The sequence below is a fragment of the Bufo bufo genome, chromosome 3, assembly GCF_905171765.1.
Source record: "Bufo bufo chromosome 3, aBufBuf1.1, whole genome shotgun sequence".
NCBI lineage: Eukaryota > Metazoa > Chordata > Amphibia > Anura > Bufonidae > Bufo > Bufo bufo.
The window spans coordinates 453,574,628-453,597,341 of record NC_053391.1 but is presented as its reverse complement, the minus strand read 5'-3'; the positions used below and the strand labels follow the sequence as shown (position 1 = coordinate 453,597,341).

At 43.9% G+C, this 22,714-nt stretch overlaps 1 protein-coding gene across 3 annotated transcripts in view; it reads right to left on the bottom strand.

Annotated features, from left to right (window-relative positions):
- The window catches only part of GABRG3 (gamma-aminobutyric acid type A receptor subunit gamma3), a 1,146,914-nt gene that overhangs the window by 579,133 nt on the left and 545,067 nt on the right, over positions 1-22,714 (bottom strand). For all 3 annotated transcript variants that reach the window (XM_040425132.1, XM_040425130.1, XM_040425131.1), the window contains exon 4: positions 19,661-19,881. In XM_040425132.1, coding sequence (XP_040281066.1) covers positions 19,661-19,881 — 221 coding nt within the window. The remainder of the gene's footprint in view (positions 1-19,660; positions 19,882-22,714) is intronic.

Genomic DNA, 22,714 nt, shown 5'->3' with positions numbered 1-22,714 from the left:
GCAGCACGATCAAGTGGACTAAGGTGAGTTAAATTTTTTAAATTTTTTTTTAACCCCTCCAGCGCTATTTTACTATGCATTCTATATTCAGAATGTCCTATTTTCCCTTATAACATGGTTATAAGGGAAAATAATAGCAATCTACAGAACACCGATCCCAAGCCCGAACTTCTTTGAAGAAGTTCGGGTTTGGGTACCAAACATGCACGATTTTTCTCACGCGAGAGCAAAACGCATTACAATGTTTTGCACTCGCGCGGAAAAATTGCGGGTGTTCCCGTAACGCACCCGCACATTTTCCCGCATTGCCCGTCTGAAAGAGGCCTTAGGGCTGAACTCAAAAACCTTTTAAATGAAAAATCAGCAAAATACTACCTATCATCACAACAAAAATTCTTCGCCCACGGCAATAAGGCATCCAAATTCTTGATGAGTCGTATCAAGCGTAGGTTACAGGCAAGGCACGTAAAATCTATCAAGCCTTTCCATGGCCCAACGATCTTTTCCTCAAAAGCCATAGGCGAACAGTTCAAGCTTTTCTATGAATCCCTTTACAATCTATCTCCACCGGGAGATGGCCAATCCCCCCTAGGAAAGGGCCACCAGCACAGCAGAAGAGGGAACAGGGTGCAAAAGCGGAGCGCCCGTCCCCTAGACAGTACGCCTGCTACTGCCCACCATAGCAAGGGACCGAGCACACCAAAGCCAGTTCCAAGGACTCAGGAGTTCCCTGGCATGGCAGTTCTTCAGACAATGTGCTGACTACAAGACATGAATGGTTTGCACGCTGTGCAATCAGAGCCTTAAGCGAGGCATAAACGTTCTCAACCTGAGCACAACCTGCATGACCAGGCATCTAAGTGCAAAGCACAAGCTGCAGTGGAGTAGACACCTCAAAAACCAAGAAAGGTCTCTGGCTCCTCCTGCTTCCTCTTCTGCTGCAGTCTTGGCCTCTTCATCCACCTCTGGAGTGACAGTGCCACCTGCCACCCTGCAAACAGAGATTCTGCCAGCAACACCACCACCTGGGTCACCAAGCATCTCCACAATCTCTCACGGAAGCGTTCAGCTATCCATCTCCCAAACACTGGAGAGGAGGAGAAAGTAGACCCCCTACCCACCTGCGATACCTGGCCCTGAATGCCATTATTTCAAAATTACTGTCCTTTTGAAATGTTGTCATTCCGTCTGGTGGAGTTGGGGAGTTTTAAAAGCCTTATGGTGGTGGCTGGCCCGCAGTACGTCGTGCCCAGCCACCACTACTTTTCCAGGCGTGCACTGCGCAACTCCATCTGTGGCAAGGTCCACCTAACTACGGACCAGTAAGCACGGTCAGGGACGTTATATCTCCATAACAGCACACTGGGTAAATGCAGTAGCGGCTGGGCCTGAGGCGGATAGAAGTTTGGCGCATGTCCGTCCACCACCGAGGATTGCAGGGCACTTCAGTTTGCCTCCTGTTGCTTCCTCCTCCTACTCCGCTTCCTCATCCTCTACCGCCTCCTTATCTGGTTAGCGTAACACCTTCACCACCAACTTCAGCACAGCCAGGGGTAAACGACAGCAGGCAGTTTTAAAACTTATCTGTTTGGGGGACAAACCCCACACCGCGCAGGAGCTGTGGATGGGCCTTGAACAACAGACCGATGAGTGCCAGTGGTTGGTGCCAGTGAGCCTTAAGCCCGGCCTGGTGGTGTGCGATAATGGGCGAAATCTCGTAGCAGCTCTGGGACTAGCACATCCCTTGCCTGGCGCATGTGCTGAATTTGGTGGTGCAGAGATTCCCTAAAAATGACCCCGATATGTCAGAGCTGCTGCATAAAGTGCGGGCCGCCTGTGCATGCTTTCGGCGTTCTTACCCTGCTGCTGGTCGCCTGTCAGCGCTGCAGCGTAACTTCGGCCTTCCCGCTCACCGCCTCATATGCGACGTGCCCACAAGGTGAAACTCCACCTTGCACATGCTGGCCAGACTGTGCGAGCAGCAGCAGGTGATAGTGGAGTTTCAGCTGCAGCAGGCACGGGTGAATCGCTCTGCGGAACAGCACCACTTCACTACCAATGACTGGGCCTCCATGCAAAGCCTGTGTTCCTTGTTTCGAGTACTCCACCAACATGGCCAGTGCCTATAACGCCGTTCTCAGCGTTTCTATCCCACTTCTATGCCTCCTTGAAAAAACGCTACTGGCGATGATGGAAGAGGATGTGGCACAGGAGGAAGTGGAGGAAGAGGGATCATTTCATGCGGTTTCTGGCCAGTCATTCACAAGCGGCTCAGAGGGTGGGTTCCTGCACCCACAAATGCAAGGTACAGAATTTTCCAGCCAGGGCACAGTTCTGGAGGATGATGAGGTGGAGGATGAGGACGAGGAGATGGAGGAGGAGGAATCGTGTTAACAGCAGGGTGGCACCCAAACCAACTCATGGCCATCACTGGTGCATGGCTGGGGGGATACAGAGGACACAGACAATACACCTCCCACAGAGGACAGCTTTTTGTTGCCTCTGGGCAGCCTGGCACACATAAGCGATTACATGCTGCAGTGTCTCCACAATGACCGCCGAATTGCCCACATTCTAACTTGTGCTGATTACTGGGTGGCCACGCTGCTGGATCCCCGTTACAAGGACAACATACTGTCCTTAATTCCGTCACTGGAGCGTGATCGTAAGATGCGCGAGTACAAGCGCACGCTGGTAGACGCGCTGCTGATGGCATTCCCACCTGACAGCGGGGGCACAGTGGAAGCACAAGGTGAAGGCAGAGGAGGAGGAAGAGGTCGCCAACACAGCTAGGGCACCGCCAGCACCTCAGAAGGCAGGGTTAGCATGGCCGAAATGTGGAAAAGCTTTGTCAGCACGCCACAATTACCAGCACCACCAGCTGATATGGAACGTTTTAGCAGGAGGCAGCATTTCAGCAAATGGTGGAGCAGTATGTGTGCACACGCCTACATGTACTGACTGACGCCTTGGAGGTGCTGGCCTGCCCTGCAGCCAGTGTATTGTCTGAACATGTGTTTAGCACGGCAGGGGGCTTTATCACAGACGAGCGCAGCAGCCTGTCCACAGCCAATTTGGACAAGCTCACGTTCATTAAAATGAACCAGGCATGGATCCCACGGGAATTGTCCGTACCTTGTGCAGAATAGACATGTATACCGGCCTTAACCAGCCATTGTTATACTACAGCGCAATTGCTCATTGTTGTATTTTGGATATTTCACACTCTTTTGGAGTGTACCCTAATAAAAAAAATTATAATTAAACCAAAAACCAGTGTTGGCTACCTCATCGTCCTCCTCCACAGCTGCTTCCACCTACACCGCTACGTCCACAGCCTCCTCAAACTCCTACTCCATATGGACCTCCACCTCATAAATCAAGTTTATTTTTTTTAATTTGTACGTATTTTATTTTATTTTATGTAATTTCACTAATTTGTCTGTTACACTTTCGGGTGAAATTCACCACTTTTTTGGTGTGATATACCCCGGCTGTACCTAGTAGACAGGTAAAAACATTTCACTAATTTGTCTGTTAGATTTTCTGGTGAAATTCACCAATTTTTGGGTGTGATATATCCCTGATCTACCTAGTAGACAGGTAACATTTCACTAATTTGTCTGTTACATATTCGGGTGAAATTCACAAATTTTTTGTTGTAATATACCTCTGATCTACCTAGTAGACAGGTAAAAACATTTCACTAATTTGTCTGTTACATTTTCTGGCGAAATTCACTAATTTTTGGGTGTGATATACCCCTGCTCTACCTAGTAGACAGGTAAAAAAAAAATCATTAATTTGTCTGTTACATATTTGGGTGAAAATCACCAATTTTTGGGTGTGATATACCCCTGCTCTACCTAGTAGACAGGTAACATTTCCCTAATTTGTCTGTTACATTTTCGGGTGAAATTCACCAATATTTGGCTGTGATATACCACTGCTATACCTAGTAGACAGGTAAAAAAATGTCATTAATTTGTCTGTTACATATTCGGGTGAAGTTCACCAATTTTTGGGTGTGATATACCCTGGCTGTACCTACTAGACAGGTAAAAACATTTCACTAATTTGTCGGTTACATATTCGGGTGTAATTCACCAATTTTTGGGTGTGATATACCCCTGCTCTACCTAGTAGACAGGTTAATAAATGTCACAAATTTTTCTGTTACATTCTTGGGTGACATTTTATCATTTTTGCCGTGAATAAACCCCTGCTCTGCATAGGTGACAGGGACCGAAATTTTTAAAAATCATCTGTTCCATTGGTGGGTGACATTAACCCATTTCTGGCGATGAAAAACCCCTGCTCTGCATAGGTGACAGGGACTTAAATTTGTAAAATTCGTCTTTAATTGGCCCTTTCATTCGATCCTTCTGCTTTAATAACTTGTCCCACATTTCCTCTTCATCCCATTGCAGCCATTGACCTCCGTTGGATGAGGTCTGCCTTTCTTACGCTCCCTCTCCGGCGTGGAACCCTGATTCGCCGATAACCGTGATCAACATGGTAGGCTCAGAAAAGAACATCGAAAGTTGATAGAGAAGATATCCAAATGGATGGTGGATGTCACAGGGACGTGCGATCAGGCAGAAGTTATCTAGAGTCAACAAAGCGTCAGCAGCGCCTCTCCTGGCTAACGTTTCCAAATCCAAAATACCCCAGTGACATTCCCTATAATTTGTTATTAATCATTCCAATAAGAGGGCATTTGTGATGAGTGAACATGCTCGGCCGAGTACCGGTTCGGCTCGAGCATCGCTATGCTCGGCAGATCCAAGAGCTCGGCCGAGTACCACATGTGCTCGAGCGCCATGCTAGAGTCTGCTCCCCGCACGTTTGGCGCCTTCTAAGCAGCCAATAAACATGCTGGTAAGTATTGTCATAACTGTAATGCCATTAGCCATGTTTTCTACTGGCATTACAGTGATTGGCTGGCCGGAACATGTCATTGGTTGCTATATAGCGCCCGGTCACGTGAGTTCGGCTCATTGCGAGTCAGGGAGAGCTGCTGTTAGGAAGGGACAGAGAATGTAGAGAGAATTTGATTGCAAATTACTTATTTTAAACACATTTCAAAGTCCTTTTAAGGACTACTGTGTGTGTTGGAAGCCATTTAAAGTGCAGATTTGCACTTTTTTATTTTTTATTTTTTTATTTACAAAAAAAATCGCTTCATTGGCTATCTTAATAGACGGTGTCTGCAGTGACTTCAGACATCTGTGCAATACCTTCTGTGTATTAGGGGCTTAGATAGGAAGAATATCAGTGAAAACAGCACCCAGTTTTGTTGTCTGCTGCAGAAACCGTTTATCGCAGTGCAGTGGCGTAGCGTGGGTTGCCAGCACCCGGGGCAAGCCATGTTTTGCGCCCCTCCCCCAGCCCAACCTGTGGACACGCCCCTTTTACAGATAATGTAGTAGTCCTATATAACACCACAAATAACATGGTGACAACTCTCTAAGTACAGATAATGTAGTAGATGGGTATAAGGCCACAGAATTCAGAACACGCACAGTGTGACCTGATGTCTGGGGCCAGGATGCAGCAGGGTGGGCCAAATTCTCAATCCAACCCTACCATGAAACAAATATGTGTTTGGATATTACATACATCACTACAAAATATACAGTATAATACAGCACCACATACCTCATCCATCCAGTGACATCTCCTGTGATGTAGACTTTCCTTAGCGTCTTCATTTGGAGATGAGACTGCCATGACACCTTTCAGCCGCGTCTCATCTCTGCAGAGTTTTATTAATATTAGTTATTATTAATATATATAATGTCCCACTCTGTATAATGGCCCCTCTGTAATATTAGGATATATAATGGGCCATTATATATCCTAATAATATAGAGGGGGCCATTATATATTATAATAATACAGGGGGGTCATTATATATAGTAATTATACAGAGGGTACATTATATATCCTAATATTACAGAGGGGTCATTATATATAATAATTATACAGAGGGGCATTATATATATAATAAAAATACAGAGGGGGCCATTATATATCCTAATATTACAGAGGGGTCACTATATATAATATACAGGGGGGCCATTATATATTATAGTTATACAGAGGGGTCATAATAAATAATAATTCTACAAAGGAGCCATTATATATTATACATAGGGGCCATTATATATTATAATTATAAAGAGAGGCTATTAATAATGGGCCCTCTGTATAATTCTAATATACACTGCTCAAAAAAATAAAGGGAACACAAAAATAACACATCCTAGATCTGAATTAATTAAATATTCTTCTGAAATACTTTGTTCTTTACATAGTTGAATGTGCTGACAACAAAATCACACAAAAATAAAAAAATGGAAATCAAATTTTTTAACCCATGGAGGTCTGGATTTGGAGTCACACTCAAAATTAAAGTGGAAAAACACACTACAGGCTGATCCAACTTTGATGTAATGTCCTTAAAACAAGTCAAAATGAGGCTCAGTAGTGTGTGTGGCCTCCACGTGCCTGTATGACCTCCCTACAACGCCTGTGCATGCTCCTGATGAGGTGGCGGACGGTCTCCTGAGGGATCTCCTCCCAGACCTGGACTAAAGCATCTGCCAACTCCTAGACAGTCTGTGGTGCAACGTGACGTTGGTGGATAGAGTGAGACATGATGTCCCAGATATGCTCAATTGGATTCAGGTCTGGGGAACGGGCGGGCCAGTCCATAGCATCAATGCCTTCGTCTTGCAGGAACTGCTGACACATTCCAGCCACATGAGGTCTAGCATTGTCTTGCATTGGGAGGAACCCAGGGCCAACCGCACCAGCATATGGTCTCACAAGGGATCTGAGGATCTCATCTCGGTACCTAATGGCAGTCAGGCTACCTTTGGCGAGCACATGGAGGGCTGTGCGGCCCTCCAAAGAAATGCCACCCCACACCATTACTGACCCAATGCCAAACCGGTCATGCTGGAGGATGTTGCAGGCAGCAGAACCTTCTCCATGGCGTCTCAAGACTCTGTCACGTCTGTCACATGTGCTCAGTGTGAACCTGCTTTCATCTGTGAAGAGCACAGGGTGCCAGTAGCGAATTTGCCAATCTTGGTGTTCTCTGGCAAATGCCAAACATCCTGCACGGTGTTGGGCTGTAAGCACAACCCCCACCTGTGGACGTCGGACCCTCATATCACCCTCATGGAGTCTGTTTATGACCGTTTGAGCAGACACATGCACATTTGTGGCCTGCTGGAGGTTATTTTGCAGGGCTCTGGCAGTGCTCCTCCTGTTCCTCCTTGCACAAAGGCGGAGGTAGCGGTCCTGCTGCTGGGTTGTTGCCCTCCTACGGCCTCCTCCACGCCTCCTGATGTACTGGCCTGTCTCCTGGTAGCGCCTCCATGCTCTGGAAACTACGCTGACAGACACAGCAAACCTTCTTGCCACAGCTCGCATTGATGTGCCATCCTGGATAAGCTGCACTACCTGAGCCACTTGTGTGGGTTGTAGACTCCGTCTCATGCTACCACTAGAGTGAAAGCACCGCCAGCATTCAAAAGTGACCAAAACATCAGCCAGGAAGCATAGGAACTGAGAAGTGGTCTGTGGTCACCACCTGCAGAACCACTCTTTTATTGGGGGTGTCTTGCTAATTGCCTATAATTTCCACCTGTTGTCTATCCCATTTGCACAACAGCATGTGAAATTGATTGTCACTCAGTGTTGCTTCCTAAGTGGACAGTTTGATTTCACGGAAGTGTGATTGAGTTGGAGTTACATTGTGTTGTTTAAGTGTTCCCTTTATTTTTTTGAGCAGTGTATAATGGCCCCCCTGTATAATTATTATATATTATGGCCCCACTGTATAACCATATATTATAGTTATACAGTGAGGCCATAATATATAATAATTATACAGGGGGGCCATTATATATTCAAATTATTCAGAGGGCCCATTATTAATAGCCCCTCTGTATAATTATAATATATAATAGCCCCTCTGTATAATTATAATATATAATGGCCCCTATGTATAATATATGATGGCCCCCTTGTATAATTATTATATTGAATGGCCCCTCTGTATAACTATAATATATAATGGCCCCCATGTATAATTATTATATATTATGGCCCCACTGTATAACTATAATATATAATGGCCCCCTGTATAATGTATCATGGCCCCTCTGTATAATATAAAACGGTGCCCATTCTTTAAATATATACTGGCCTCCTTTTGTATCTCTTCTGCCCACCTCCATAGTGCCCCCAGTATGGCCCCCAGTACTTACATAAAAAATAAAATAAAATACTCACCTCTCTTAATCACCTCTTGTAGTCTTTGCTTGGGCGTCCCGGCGCAGGCGGTCAGGAACACATCACCCTGCCCTCCTGCGCCGCGTCATCATGTCATCGCGTCATCTCGCGAGACCCGGCGCAGGAGGTCACTGTGATATAATCGCGATCTCCTAGACTCCTGCGCCGCTCTACTGCGTCTTAAAGCTTCAGGCCAGGCGGAACGGAGGGGATGGGAGCCATAGGCTTCCATCACCCTCATTTTACTGCCTTCTGCCTGGCACCCCCTACAATTTGGCGCCCGGGGCAACTTCCACCTCCAGCAGCCATCAGACGCTAGCTGGAAGCAGTGTAGCACTGCTGTCGGTAAGCGTCAACAGGCCGTGCTGAAGCTGATCTGCTTAGGGGACAAACAGCACACCGCCGCAGAGCTTTGGCAGGGTATAAGGGACCAGACCGATCTGTGGCTCTCTCCACTCAACCTACAACCAGGCATGGTTGTGTCTGACAATGGCCATAACTTGGTGGCGGCTTTGGAGCTCGGCAACCTGACACACATCCCATGCCTAGCCCACGTCTTAAACTTGGTGGTTCAGTGGTTTATCAAAACATACCCCAATTTGCCAGAGATACTAGTGAAGGCGTGCCGCATGTGTGCCCATTTCTGCAAGTCCTCCACAGCTTCAGCCAGCCTGTCCACGCTGCAGCAGCGCTTGCGGCTTCCAGCTCACCGACTGTTGTGCGATGTGAGCACGCGCTGGAACTCTACGTTCTATATGTTGGCCAGGCTTTGTGAGCAGCAGAAGGCTGTTGTGGAATACCAGCTGCAACATGGTCGTCGCCTCTCAAGTCAACTGCCACTATTCACAAGCGAGGAGTGGGCATTGATGTCAGACCTGTGTGAGGTTTTAAAAAACTTTGAAGAATCCACATAGATGGTTAGTGGCGATAACTCTATTTTCGGCGTACCATCCCACTACTGTGTCTACTCAAACGATCGCTGCTCACAATTAAGGACGACACTCTGAATGTGGGCGAGGAACTGGGGGAGGACATCTCACAGTGTGATACCCAGACCACCCACAGTTCGTCTTCTCAGCACGAATTGGACCGTGAAGAGGAGGAGGAGATGGAGACTGTTGCCTCTGCTATTGAGGCTAGTACCCATGAAACTTTAATTCCATCTGTTCAGCGTGGATGGGCCCAAGAGGAGGAGGAAGAGGAAGAGGAGATGGAGAGTCATCCTGATGTCGACATCTTGCCTGTTGGTACGATGTCACACATGGCTGAATTCATGTTAGGCTGCCTTACCCACCGGCCCTCGCATTATATGCATTTTAGATAACACGGATTACTGGGTGTTCACCCTTCTCGACCCCCGCTACAAAGAAAACTTTTCATCTCATTCCTGTGGTGGAGAGGACGAGTAAAATGGTGCAATACCAGAAGGTACTTGTTAAGAGATTGCTCCAGAATTTTCCATCTGACAACGCTGGCGGCAGGGTCCGTACTTCCTTAGGCAACCGGGGAAGAGAGACAATGGGAACATACAGCAGTTCCAACAAAGGCAGGGCAACACTCTCCGAGGCATGGGACACTTTCATGACACCCCGCCAGCAACCTCACCCTGAAGCACGGCCTAGTGGTACAAGGAGGGAAAAGTTTTGGAAAATGGTGAAGGAATACATAGCAGATCGTGTCAGCGTCCTAAATGATCCCTCAGTGCCTTACAACTACTGGGACACGTGGCACGAACTTGCGCTCTACGCCTTGGAGGTGTTGGCCTGCCCTGCCGCCAGCGTTTTGTCTGAGCGTGTATTTAGTGCTGCTGGTGGCCTCATAACAGATGAGCGTATCCGCTTCTCCACTGGCAATGCTGACAGGTTGACTCAGATAAAAATGAACAAGGCCTGGATTGCCCCTGACTTCTCCACTCCACCAGAGGAACGCTGAGCTAATTAGGAACAAACACGCATTATAAGTGTATGCTTTACAATGTACTCAATCCACAAAATTCAGATGCACCCTTTTCACCTCCAAAAAAGGGTATATGTTTGAATTTTGTTTTACTCATCCTCCTCCTGTTCTATACAGAATATATGCCCTCACTCCAATGTTTCATATGGTATGCTCAGCTGTAGGCCCTCACTCCAATGTTTCATACGGTCTGCTCAGCTGTAGGCCCTCACTCCAATGTTTCATATGGTATGCTCAGCTGTAGGCCCTCACTCCAATGTTTTATACGGTCTGCTCAGCTGTAGGCCGTCACTACAATGTTTCATACGGTCTGCTCAGCTGTAGGCCCTCACTCCAATGTTTCATATGGTATGCTCAGCTATAGGCCCTCACTCCAATGTTTTATACGGTCTGCTCAGCTGTAGGCTCTCACTACAATGTTTCATATGGTCTGCTCAGCTGTAGGCCCTCACTCCATTGTTTCATACGGTCTGCTCAGCTGTAGGCCCTAACCTCCAATGTTTTATACGGTCTACTCAGCTTTAGGCCCTCACTACAATGTTTCATACGGTCTGCTCAGCTGTAGGCCCTCACTACAATGTTTCATACGGTCTGTTCAGCTGTAGGCCCTCACTCCAATGTTTCATAAGGTATGCTCAGCTGTAGGCCCTCACTCCAATGTTTCATACGGTATGCTCAGCTGTAGGCCCTCACCTCCAATGTTTCATACGTCTACTCAGCAGTAGGCCCTCACTACAATTTTTAATGGGGTTCGCTCACCTGTAGGCCCTCACCTCCAAAGTTTCATACAGTCTGCTCAGCTGTAGGCCCTCACCTCCATGGTTTCATACGTCTGCTCAGCTGTAGGCCCTCAATACAATGTTTTATGGGGTTCGCTCACCTGTAGGCCCTCACCTCCAATGTTTTTCATACCTCTGCTCAGCTGTAGGCCCTCACTACAATGTTTGATGGGGTTCGCTCACCTGTAGGCCCTCACCTCCAAAGTTTCATACAGTCTGCTCAGCTGTAAGCCCTCACCTCCATGGTTTTATACGTCTGCTCAGCTGTAGTCCCTCAATACAATGTTTTATGGGGTTCGCTCACCTGCAGGCCCTCACCTACAATTTTTGTGGTATATTATTTTCTATGTTTCAGACTTGGAAGGAAACATAATTTGGTTTCCTTCAGTGGTGAATCTTTCACGCAGGTGATTTTTACAGGATTCTGGTTTTTATATAGTGGAACAGGGGTAAAAATGGCAATGTTTTTTTTTTTAAATATGTCAGGCTTGACTCCATTTTCTCCTCTCTCCTTTGCAGATTCCTTTTCAGGAGATATTAGACCCTTTTACATTTGGGGCCTGGAGGAATTACAATTGTATTCCTTTTTTTCATTGTATGAGCCACTTTCCTTAGATCTTTTTTGGGGGTATATAATAGAATTCCAAGATGGTCAGCTGTAGGCCCTCACTCCAATGTTTCATACGGTCTGCTCAGCTGTAGGCACTCACTACAATGTTTCATATGGTATGCTCACCTGTAGGCCCTCACCTCCAATGTTTCATATGGTCTGCTCAACTCTAGGCCCTCACCTCCAATGTTTCATACGGTCTGCTCAGCTGTAGGCTCTAACCTACAATGTTTCATACGGTCTACTCAGCTGTAGGCCATCAATACAATGTTTCATACGGTCTGCTCAGCTGTAGGCCCTCACTCCAATGTTTCATACGGTCTTCTCAGCTGTAGGCCCTCACCTCCAATGTTTCATACGGTCTGCTCAGCTGTAGGCCCTCACCTCCAATGTTTCATACGTCTGCTCAGCTGTAGGCCCTCAATACAATGTTTTATGGGGTTCGCTCATCTGTAGGCCCTCACCTCCAATGTTTCATACGGTCTGCACAGCTGTAGGCCCTCACCTCCAATATTTCATACGGTCTTCTCACCTGCAGGCCCTCACCTAAAAAATTTTGGGGGGGTCGGCTAACATGGTATATTTTCTATGTTTCAGACTTGGAAGGAAACATAATTTAGTTTCCTTCAGTGGTGAATCTTTCGCGCAGGTGATTTTTACAGGATTCTGGTTTTTATATATATATATATGTATATATATATATATATATATATATATATGTTTTATACCGTCTTTTCAGCTTTAGGCCCTCACTACAATGTTTCATACGGTCTGCTTAGCTGTAGGCCCTCACTACAATGTTTCATACGGTCTGCTCAGCTGTAGGCCCTCACTTCAATGTTTCAAACGGTCTGCTCAGCTGTAGGCCCTCACTCCAATGTTTCATACGGTCTGCTCAGATGTAGGCCCTCACTCCAATGTTTCATAGGGTATTCTCAGCTGTAGGCACTCACTCCAATGTTTCATACGGTATGCTCAGCTGTAGGCCCTCACCTCCAATGTTTTATACGTCTGCTCAGCTGTAGGCCCTCAATACAATGTTTTATGGGGTTCGCTCACCTGTAGGCCCTCACCTCCAATGTTTCATACGGTGTGCACAGCTGTAGGCCCTCACCTCCAATGTTTCATACGTCTGCTCAGCTGTAGGCCCTCAATACAATGTTTTATGGGGTTCGCTCATCTGTAGGCCCTCACCTCCAATGTTTCATACGGTCTGCACAGCTGTAGGCCCTCACCTCCAATATTTCATACGGTCTTCTCACCTGCAGGCCCTCACCTAAAATTTTTTGGGGGGGTCGGCTAACATGGTATATTTTCTATGTTTCAGACTTGGAAGGAAACATAATTTAGTTTCCTTCAGTGGTGAATCTTTCGCGCAGGTGATTTTTACAGGATTCTGGTTTTTATATATATATATATGTATATATATATATATATATATGTTTTATACCGTCTTTTCAGCTTTAGGCCCTCACTACAATGTTTCATACGGTCTGCTTAGCTGTAGGCCCTCACTACAATGTTTCATACGGTCTGCTCAGCTGTAGGCTCTCACTTCAATGTTTCAAACGGTCTGCTCAGCTGTAGGCCCTCACTCCAATGTTTCATATGGTCTGCTCAGATGTAGGCCCTCACTCCAATGTTTCATAGGGTATTCTCAGCTGTAGGCACTCACTCCAATGTTTCATACGGTATGCTCAGCTGTAGGCCCTCACCTCCAATGTTTTATACGTCTGCTCAGCTGTAGGCCCTCAATACAATGTTTTATGGGGTTCGCTCACCTGTAGGCCCTCACCTCCAATGTTTCATACGGTGTGCACAGCTGTAGGCCCTCACCTCCAATGTTTCATATGGTCTGCTCACCTGCAGGCCCTCACCTACAATTTTTTGGGGGGTCAGCTGACATGGTATATTATTTTCTATGTTTCAGACTTGGAAGGAAACATAATTTGGTTTCCTTCAGTGGTGAATCTTTCACGCAGGTGATTTTTACAGGATTCTGGTTTTTATATAGTGGAACAGGGGTAAAAATGGCAATGTTTTTTTTTTTTTTTATATGTCAGGCTTGACTCCATTTTCTCTTCTCTCCTTTGCAGATGCCTTTTCAGGAGATATTAGACCATTTCACATTTGGGGCCTGGAGTTATTACAATTGTATTCCCTTTTTTCATTGTATATGCCACTTTCCCTAGATCTTTTTTTGGGGTATACAATAGAATTCCAAGATAGTCTGATAGCAGCTTGTAATTGTGCTACAATTCCATAATGTAAAGAGACAACAAATGCTGCCCGCCTTTCCCTGCGCTAACTCTGCTATGTGACGCTCTCTGGAACCCAAAGGAACATTAAAATTAGAAATTGGTCATTCTTTCTTGGTAGCCTGTACTGACCGCCATTCTCTGCGCTAACTCTGCGATGTGACGTTCTTTGGAACCCAAAGGAACGTTACGATTAGAAATTGGTAATTCTTTCTTGGTAGCCTGTGCTGACTGCCATTCCCTGCGCTAACTATTCTATGTGACGTTCTCTGGAACCCAAAGGAACATTACGATTAGAAATTGGTCATTCTTTCTTGGTAGCCTGTGCTGACCGGGTCAATTAACTTCTTAAGTGTTTAGATCAGCAGGCCCTTGCTCCTAATCTTTTTGAGGGTCACCAGCAGGCCATCAATGTTAATTTTTAAAGGGTGTGTATGATGCCCTCCTTTATGTGTAATAAAGGGTGCATTGTAGTGCCAGTTCCTTGTAATTTTTGGCAGCCCTTTCACTTAGTGCATTGGCTTTATGAGTGTAGGAGTCCCACTACCTAAACAATTGTAGCACCATGTGAATGAGGCCCTCCTTTATGTGATATACAGGCTGTATCTCTTCTTCCTTGTAATTTTTAGCAGCACTTACACTGTATATACAATTTAATCTACAGGAAAGAATGTTTCCTAACAATTTTCCCTCTAAAAAGGATTTTTTTTTGTGGAGCCGGGGTTTTGGGCGTTTTTTTTTGTCAGTCTGTAAAAGTGGCGTACAACTCGGACAACATGGTTCCCAGCAGCAACATTGGTGTCCAAGATGCATCCAGACATGGTCCCCCTGCTGTTCCTGATTGATTTCAGAGGTGTTTCCATCACTTTCAGACCTTTTTCTATGAACCAGGCACCCTTCCCTCATCCGAGCAGGGGGTGCCTGGTCGCCTCCTATTGACTTCCATTATACTCGGGTGCTCGGCCGAGCGCACGAATATCGCGATGTGTTCGGACCGAACACACGAACACTTTGGTGCTTGCTCATCACTACAAATATGTGTAGCTCACCTTTGGCATTCTCACTCCATAAAGGTCTTGATTAGTGGTGCTCTGAAGAAAAATAGGCTGTGTTGGCTCCATTTGCAGGCCTCCAAGAGTGAAAAAACTTCAGCACTCTCAAAACAAAAGCACAATTCTTTATTCAATCTCGTTAAAACATCACGTAGGGTACATTGTAGCATATTGACCTATGTATTTCGGATCCTTAATCCTGTTTTAGTAATGGTTACCCTGATGGAACAGCCTACCGAATCGGTAACTACCGTGTGCAGCCATCCGCTGTCAGAAGTCCTTCCGGCCCCATTCACTATAATGGGAATTGGCGGAGATCCGGCCGCAGCATGGCAAATATGCAGAGAGGCACCTCTTGGCATATTTGCCATGCTGTGGCTGGATCGCCGCCAGTCCCCATTATAGTGAATGGAGCCCGATGGATGGACTTCTAGCAGCGCACCACTGCACACAGTAGTTACGGATCTGACAGGCTGTTCCAATGCTGGAACAGCCTGCCGAAACCAATAATGCCAGTGTGAAACAGGCCTTAGGCCAGGTCATAATGTGTATACAAAAGTGAAGTTAAAGCAGTCAGAACTAAACACATCACATCTCGTTCACCCAGGTTAAAAACATCAAACCTAATTACTACCCTTAGTACTATACCAATAATAAAACTACTTTAAATCAGTGTGGAAATTTCAACTATGTAGAAATCTACAATTTAAATTCAGAATCCCCCTTGTCTGCTGGTTATGTACTTTGTGTTCCCAATTGCTGTCGTCCACGGGTTTATATATTTTCTCCACTCCAATTACCTGGAGGTTATCAGTGTTACCAGCATGACACTGTGTGAAATCTTGGGAAGCGGCAGATACATTGTATTTATTTGGGTTAGCAATATCCCATAAATGCTCTGCAATATGTTTGCATACCGGTCTTATGGTGCAGTCTATATATTGTAATCTACAGCTGTTATATTTAATACAATACAAACCGGATTCCAAAAAAGTTGGGACACTAAACAAATTGTGAATAAAAACTAAATGCAATGATGTGGAGATGGCAAATGTCAATATTTTATTTGTAATAGAACGTAGATGACAGATCAAACGTTTAATCCGAGTAAATGTATAATTTTAAAGGAAAAATACGTTGATTCAAAATTTCACGGTGTCAACAAATCCCAAAAAAGTTGGGACAAGTAGCAATAAGAGGCTGGAAAAAGTAAATTTGAGCATAACGAAGAGCTGGAAGACCAATTAACACTAATTGGGTCAATTGGCAACATGATTGGGTATAAAAAGAGCTTCTCAGAGTGGCAGTGTCTCTCAGAAGCCAAGATGGGTAGAGGATCACCAATTCCCACAATGTTGCGCAGAAAGATAGTGGAGCAATATCAGAAAGGTGTTACCCAGCGAAAAATTGCAAAGACTTTGCATCTATCATCATCAACTGTGCATAACATCATCCGAAGATTCAGAGAATCTGGAACAATCTCTGTGCGTAAGGGTCAAGGCCGTAAAACCATACTGGATGCCCGTGATCTCCGGGCCCTTAAACGACACTGCACCACAAACAGGAATGCTACTGTAAAGGAAATCACAGAATGGGCTCAGGAATACTTCCAGAAACCATTGTCAGTGAACACAATCCACCGTGCCATCCGCCGTTGCCAGCTGAAACTCTACAGTGCAAAGAGGAAGCCATTTCTAAGCAAGATCCACAAGCTCAGGCGTTTTCACTGGGCCAGGGATCATTTAAAATGGAGAGTGGCAAAATGGAAGACTGTTCTGTGGTCAGACGAGTCACGATTCGAAGTTCTTTTTGGAAATCTGGGACGCCATGTCATCCGGACCAAAGAGGACAAGGACAACCCAAGTTGTTATCAATGCTCAGTTCAGAAGCCTGCATCTCTGATGGTATGGGTTGCATGAGTGTGTGTGGCATGGGCAGCTTGCATGTCTGGAAAGGCACCATCAATGCAGAAAAATATATTCAGGTTCTAGAACAACATATGCTTCCATCCAGACGTCATCTCTTTCAGGGAAGACCCTGCATTTTTCAACAAGATAATGCCAGACCACATTCTGCATCAATCACAACATCATGGCTGCGTAGGAGAAGGATCCGGGTACTGAAATGGCCAGTCTGCAGTCCAGATCTTTCACCTATAGAGAACATTTGGCGCATCATAAAGAGGAAGGTGCAACAAAGAAGGCCCAAGACGATTGAACAGTTAGAGGCCTGTATTAGACAAGAATGGGAGAGCATTCCTATTTCTAAACTTGAGAAACTGGTCTCCTCGGTCCCCAGACGTCTGTTGAGTGTTGTAAGAAGAATGGGAGATGCCACACAGTGGTGAAAATGGCCTTGTCCCAACTTTTTGGGGATTTGTTGACACCATGAAATTCTGATTCAACATATTTTCCCCTTAAAATGGTACATTTTCTGAGTTAAAACTTTTGTTCCGTGATTTATGTTCTATTCTGAATAAAATATTAGAAGTTGGCACCTCCACATCATTGCATTAAGTTTTTATTCACGATTTGTATAGTGTCCCAACTTTTTTGGAATCCGGTTTGTATATAATATGTTCCACAATTTAAATATTTGATCTGAAATTGCTGATTAGTGCTAAACAATGTAAATTGATATGTTTTAGGCATATATTTACATAGGCCTCTACTACTTAGCCATGTGCGATTTTGAACATTTGACCCAGCTATTAAAAACAAGCTCAGGGATAATTGATTACCTATCAATAGTGCTTTTTTCAAAACAAAGCGGGATTCAGATTTTAAAACATGAGGAAGATCTTCATCCTTAATTAGTATAGGCCAATATTTCTTAATTATGTTTATAACAGCATAGTAAATCATACTATATCTAGTGCTAAAAACTACCCCATTTCTTTTTGTACTGCTCTTACCCTATTGTTATATAGATAATATTTTCATGTCTTTACTATCTACTTTTTCTTGAGCTTTAGTTAGTGAATATGTTGAATATCTTTTCCTACAGGTAAGTTTCTTATTGCTTAACTCACATGGCACCTGACTGCGAATAGAAATGAGTTTCCAGAAGTAGGTTTTCTATGCAAAGTTGATACTACCTGTCCACTGACCTTATTTGCCATTAGTTTGATATCCAAAAAAGGAATAGCTTTAAATTATATGTGATACATAAACTTAAGGTTTACATCATTAATGTTAATATAATCGACAAATTCTGGTATGAAAGCTGATGCCCTTTCCAAATAGTCATCTATGTACCTTCCTTACCAACAAATGTCACCACAAAATGGAATCTCCAGGCCATTGAAGTGGAAAAGGTAAATAAACCAGTGCACAGCAGAGACTGGGAACACTAAGTACAGTACATAACCGTAAGGCAATTTGGATTCTAAATTAAAATTGCAGATTTCAGCATGGTTTAAATTTATGCACTTATTTAATGTACTTTTATTAATAACAAGGAGGAATTATTAAATACTGTTCAGACTGACCATCAGCAGTATATGTTGCATATTTTGTACAGAAAACACAAGTGTAGTAATTAGGCTTGATGTTTTTAACCTGGTTGAACGGAATGTGACGTGTTCACTCGTAACTATTTTAACTTCACTTTTGTATAACCATTATGACCATGACTAAGAATGATCAGATTTATCCAAAATGCATAGATCAATACGCAACCATGTACTTAATGTTTTAACATTGAATAAAGAACTGTATTTTTATTCAGCGAGTGCTGAAGTTTTTACACTATTGGAGGATTACAAATGGTGGAGCTGACACAGCTTTAACCTACTAATGATTAGGGACATACATGGAAGTTGTCACTTTAAAAATGGTGCCTGACTATAGCTTGCATGTTTCTGCTGTTTCAAAGATCAGAGGCCCAGGGCTAATGTCTGTGATTGGCAATAATCGCAGAAATTTAACTCCCAAGGTGCCATGGTCAAATGTGACCATGGCATCTGAGTGGCGAAAATGCAGGAGCCACGCGTTCCCACTCCAGTAACAGCTTTCTCTGGATCAGATCAAGGAAGCTGTTACCCTATAGTGATAGGCTGGATGCCTATCACTGGTATATTCCAATACAGGCCTGCAGGTGTCAGAACTGTATTGAAATATACTGAATGATGTATTCTGTAATTAATATAAATCCATTACAGAATACAAATGACAAGCTATTGATTACTTGTTATAATCACCTAGGGTGACTTAAAAAATATTAAGAAACAAAAATAATAGGCATTAGTACAGGCATTGTCCTAAAAAGTCTGTACTAATAAAATATAAAAATATTTATCTCACATAAATAGTAAATGGTGTAATGAAAAAAAAAATAGCCATTTTGCCATTTTTGCTCACTTCATCTCCCCACAAAAATTGAATAAAAAAACAATCAAAAAGTCAGCTCACCCTGTTAAAAATAAGCCCTTGCACAGCTCCATAGACATAAATATAATAAAGTTATGGGGGTCAAAATATGGAGCTAAAAATAAAAAAAAAATCTTTTACAAAGTTTTTATTTTTTTCTTCAGTATTAAAACACAAGACAAATATACAAATGTGGTATCGTTGTAATTGCACTGACCCAGAGAATTATGGTAAGAGATTGTTTTACCACATAGAGAATGGCGTACAATCAAATCTCATAAAACTGTGGCAGAATTACAAAAATGCAAAAATAATGGCAACATACCTTAATGTGTACAAAATTTTCCCATCATTCCATATTCGTAGAAGTTGATTTGGAGTTGTAATCCAATGAGCTTCTGCAGTTTTGGAGTTACGAAAGATAGTGTCTGGAATCCATATTAATCCAACCATATTGCTGTTGAGAGTTAAAATCTTCATGGTGCTATTGAACCTGAGACGACTGTCAATCCACGTTTGAGCAAAAAATATGTCTATTTGGTATTCCTGTAAAAAAAAAAGTGGGTGACATTTAAATTAGTTTACATTACGTTTTAATACGTTTTTTCACAGATACCCCTAAAAACTCTACAATCCATCATTAAAGGTAACTGTCTTACCAGCAGGGGTCAGACCACTTGGGCCCCCACTGAGGATTAAAACAATAACCTAATGTCCCCTATCCGAATATAAGGTCAATCATGTATGCATGCTGCCACACCTTTCATCTCTATTGGACTGCTGGAGATAGCCGAGTACAAGTGTTCAGTTATCTTCAGCAGTCCCATGAAGATGAATGGAGGTGCACTGCGCTTCTTTCAAAATGGACCACTGGGTCCCGATTCTTATGATACGCATGGGACCAGAGGTTGGACCACCGCCAATTACTTATCTCCTATACCCTGGATAGGGCATGTCTTTTTAGTGGGCCAAAACCTTTAAGTAATAAACCAAATACAGTGTGAAGCACAATTCACACTGACAAACAGTACCACAAAATAATTCAGGGCCTCATAAAGTAACGTACAGTGAATGTATCTTCTACCAATACAAATCTCCTATGTTCAACATCCCTGGAATGTCCCCTTCTGGCGAATGCACAGGAATCCCGGTGAGACATTTGAATTTTCTTGTTAAGAGCATTTAAATTTGGGTTAGCCATAATGCTTATTCCTGTTGACTACATGAGTCCCTGGATGCTTTTCTGGTAATTTGATAAATAGATAAGTTTCTGAGCTAGTGTACAGTAGTGCACACACCTTTTTGCTATTATGCTACAGTGTTTTGATAATGCAGCTTTAAAGGTGTGTTTTGGTACTTAGAGATTGATGGCCTACTCTCAGGATTGGTCAACACTAGAGTTGAGTGGACACCTGGATGTTCGGGTTCGACGGGTTTGGCCGAACTTCACAAAAAAGTTCAAGTTCGGGACCCGAACTTGACCCCAAACCCCATTGAAGTCAATGGGGACCTGAACTTTTGAGCACTAAAATGGCTGTAAAAATGTCATGGAAAGGGCTAGAAGGCTGCAAATGGCATCAAAATGTGGTTAAGAGCATGGCAAGTGCTCTGCAAACAAATGTGGATAGGGAAATTACTTTAAATAACATAAAATACGTAAAAATAAAAAATAATAATCTTGATCTAGGAGGACGAGGTCCATATGGAGTAAGAAGTTGAGAAGGCGGTGGATGTGGCGGTGTAGGTGGAAGCGGCGGTGGAGGAGGAGGAGGTAGTTTACACTGCTTTTTGGTTTTAAATTTATTTATTTTTTTTTAAATTAGGGTACGCCCCAAAACATTGGGAAATATAACCTGTGATAACCCCCGCCAGTCATGCTAAACACGTTCAGACAATACACTGGATGCAGGGCAGGCCAGCACCTCCAAGGCATAAAGGGCAAGCTCAGGCCATGTGCCAATTTAGAGACCCAGAAGTTGCAAGGGGCAGAACCATCAGTCAGTTCATGTAGGCGTGTGCAAACATACTGCCCCACCATGTCGCATGTCACCGTGATGTTCACGATCCAATTGGATATCTTCTCTATCAACTTTCGATGTTCTTTTCTGCACCTACCATGTTGATCACGGTTAGCGGCGAATCAGGGTTCCAACCTGGGGAGGGAGCGTAAGAAAGGGAGACCACATTCAAGGGAGATCAATGCATGAAATTTAATTGTGATTGAGCGGAAATGTGGGAGAAGATATTTAAACTAATGAATTGAAGGAAAGGAGGGGGCGCACGGCAATTACCCACTCCCGACTCGGGGAGGTAGTGACGATAAATAACAATACAGGACTCTTAAGATGCCCTGTAATTGGAATGATTAATAAAAAATTATAGGGATTGTCACTGGGGTATTTTGGATTTGGAAACGTTAGCCAGGAGAGGCCCTGCTGCCGCTTTGTTGACTCTAGATAACTTCTGCCTGATCGCACATCCCTGTGACGTCCACCATCCATTTGGATATCTTCTCTATCAACTTTCGATGTTCTTTTCTGAGCCTACCATGTTGATCATGGTTATCGGCGAATCAGGGTTCCACGCCGGAGAGAGGGAGCATGAGAAAGAGAGACCACATCCAAGGGAGGTTAATTGTTTCAAATTAAATATGATAGAGTGGAAATGTGGGAAAAATTATTGAAGCGCACATGTGGGACAAATTATTGAAGCGCAAATGTGGGACAACTTGTTAAAGTTTAAGCATCAATTAAAGAAGAATTTCTTAAATTTAATTCCCTGTCACCTATGAAGAGCAGGGGTTTCTATCTGCCAAAATTAGTAAAATATCACCTGATAATGTAACAGACGATTTTTTGACATTTATGTTCCTTTCACCTATGCAGAGGTGCCCCCGTGATGTCCACCATCCATTTGGATATCTTCTCTATGAACTTTCGATGTTCTTTTCTGAGGCTACCATGTTGATCACGGTTATCGGCAAATCAGGGTTCCACGCCGGAGAGGGAGCGTAAGAAAGGGAGACCTCATCCAAGTGAGGTCAATGGCTGCAATTGGATAAAGTCTAAATGTGGGACAAATTATTAAAGCAGAAGGATCGAATGAAAGGGCCAATTAAAGTTGAATTTTCGAAATTTAAGTCCCTGTCACCTATGCAGAGTAGGGATTTTTCATTGCCAGAAATGGGTTAATGTCGCCCACCAATGGAACAGATTATTTTTTAAAATTTCTGTCCCTGTCACCTAGGCAGAGCAGGGGTTTATTCACGTCCAAAATTGTAAAATGTCAACCCAAGAATGTAACAGAAAAATTTGTGAAATTTATTAACCTTTCTAGGTAGAGCAGGGGTCTATGACAGAAAAAAATTGTTTAATGTCAC